At 62.8% G+C, this 1,925-nt stretch overlaps 1 protein-coding gene across 1 annotated transcript; it reads right to left on the reverse strand.

Annotated features, from left to right (window-relative positions):
- Positions 1 to 311: 311 nt before the first annotated feature.
- LOC127152156 (uncharacterized) lies at positions 312 to 1,324 on the reverse strand. Its single transcript, XM_051092659.1, has 2 exons — positions 799 to 1,324; positions 312 to 764 (listed from the first exon to the last, which is right to left on the reverse strand). Exons 1-2 carry the CDS (start codon positions 1,306 to 1,308, stop codon positions 312 to 314), a joined length of 963 nt encoding a protein of 320 aa, XP_050948616.1. The 5' UTR covers positions 1,309 to 1,324.
- Between the last annotated feature and the right edge of the window lie 601 nt (positions 1,325 to 1,925).

Raw genomic sequence — 1,925 nt, forward strand, 5'->3', positions numbered from 1 at the left:
GAGGGGTGACAGGAAGACCAGGGTATTTATACTGTCCGTGATTGGTGCAAATGGTAAGAGCAGTGGCTGATGGGAAATGGAGTCCGGGGTGTAGTGCAATAGTCAATGTGTGAGAACGAGGTGAGAGCGACGTCTGGTGGTGAGCGGAGAACAGGACACCGACCAGATTTGTGACATAGCCCCCCCCCAAGGAGCGGCTTCCAGACGCTCCAACAGAAACAACAGTCCAGGGAGCGGTGGGGGGCCAGGGGACTGAGGCAGAACCGGCTGGGCAAGGGTCCTCCAGAGCGGAGCATGAGGCACAGGCGTACTCAGGGCGGAGCCGGAGGCGGAGCAGGACTCCTCCAGGGCGGAACTGGAGGCGGAGCAGGAGTCCTCCAGGGCGGAACTGGAGGCGGAGCAGGACTCCTCCAGGGCGGAACTGGAGGCGGAGCAGGAGGCACAGGAGTCCTCCAGGGCGGAGCCAGAGGAGGAGCAGGAGGCGCAGGACTCCTCCAGGGCGGAACTGGAGGTGGAGCAGTCCTCCGGGGAAGAGCAGGAGGCGGAGCGGCCCTCCGGGGAAAAACAGGAACCCGCGTTACGGTCTGGGATCTGGGGAGAACAGGGACAGAGGAGACAGACAGAAGAAGGGAAGAAGCAGAGAGTATTGAGGTGAACGCCCTCTCCATAAGAGGTTCCACAGCTGACGCTGACACCTCTGGAGGCATTGGCGCAGCTTCTCCTACGGGGAAGGCCTCGGGGGCGGACTTGAGGTCAGACGGGACCTCTGGAGCAGACTTGGGACCAGAGACTTGGGACCTCTGGAGCAGACTTGGGACCAGACGGGACCTCTGGAGCAGACTTGGGACCAGACGGGACCTCTGGAGCAGACTTGGGACCAGACGGGACCTCTGGAGCAGACTTGGGACCAGACGGGACCTCTGGAGCAGACTTGGGACCAGACGGGACCTCTGGAGCAGGAAACCGCTTTATGGCCTGGGACCTAGGAACAGTAGAGACAGAGGAGGCAGACAGAATAAGGGGAGAAGCAGAGAGTTTGAGGCAGAACGCCGCCTCCCTAGGAGGACCTACAGCCGAAGCTGACACCTCAGGAGGCATTGGCGCGGCTTCTCCAACTGGTGAGGCCTCTGGGTCTGTCTCGTGGTCAGACAGGGCCTCCGGAGCAAACTTGAGATCAGACGGGAGCTCTGGAGCAGGCTTGAGATCAGACGGGAGCTCTGGAGTTGGCTGGCGAACAGATGAGACCTCTGGAGCTGAGTGTGCAGCCCACACACTGAGAATGGCGATCGCCAGCACGCTAGAAGACATGACGTGACAAGGCTCAGGGAGGTCAGGACGAGACCTCTGGCACAGACTTGACGACGGGTAGGACTTCTGGAGTCGTCGTCAAGATCTCTGGAGCGTAGCTTGCGGCCCAGATGCTGAGGATGGCGGTTGCCATCACACTGGCAGACATGATGTGACAAAGCTCTGGGCGGTCAAACGAAATGCGACTTGACTCTGGGCGCTCAGACGGGACGTGACTGGACTCTGGGCCGTCAGGCGGGACGTGACTGGACTCTGGGCCGTCAGGCGGGACGTGACTGGACTCTGGGCCGTCAGGCGGGACGTGACTGGACTCTGGGCCGTCAGGCGGGACGTGACTGGACTCTGGGCCGTCAGGCGGGACGTGACTGGACTCTGGGCCGTCAGGCGGGACGTGACTGGACTCTGGGCCGTCAGGCGGGACGTGACTGGACTCTGGGCCGTCAGGCGGGGACGTGACTGGACTCTGGGCCGTCAGGCGGGACGTGACTGGACTCTGGGCCGTCAGGCGGGACGTGACTGGACTCTGGGCCGTCAGGCGGGACGTGACTGGACTCTGGGCCGTCAGGCGGGACGTGACTGGACTCTGGGCCGTCAGGCGGGACGTGACTGGACTCTGG

Source organism: Labeo rohita, chromosome 21, assembly GCF_022985175.1.
Source record: "Labeo rohita strain BAU-BD-2019 chromosome 21, IGBB_LRoh.1.0, whole genome shotgun sequence".
In the NCBI taxonomy this organism is placed as follows: domain Eukaryota; kingdom Metazoa; phylum Chordata; class Actinopteri; order Cypriniformes; family Cyprinidae; genus Labeo; species Labeo rohita.

What these genes read in the sequence shown, in the direction of transcription:
- LOC127152156 (XM_051092659.1), bottom strand. Translation starts at nt 1,308, where the DNA reads ATGTCTTCTAGCGTGCTGGCGATCGCCATTCTCAGTGTGTGGGCTGCA. An exon ending in GTCCCAAGTCTGCTCCAGAG is followed by an intron (nt 765 to 798) that starts GTCCCAAGTCTC and finishes TCTGCTCCAGAG; the next exon opens with GTCCCGTCTGACCTCAAGTC.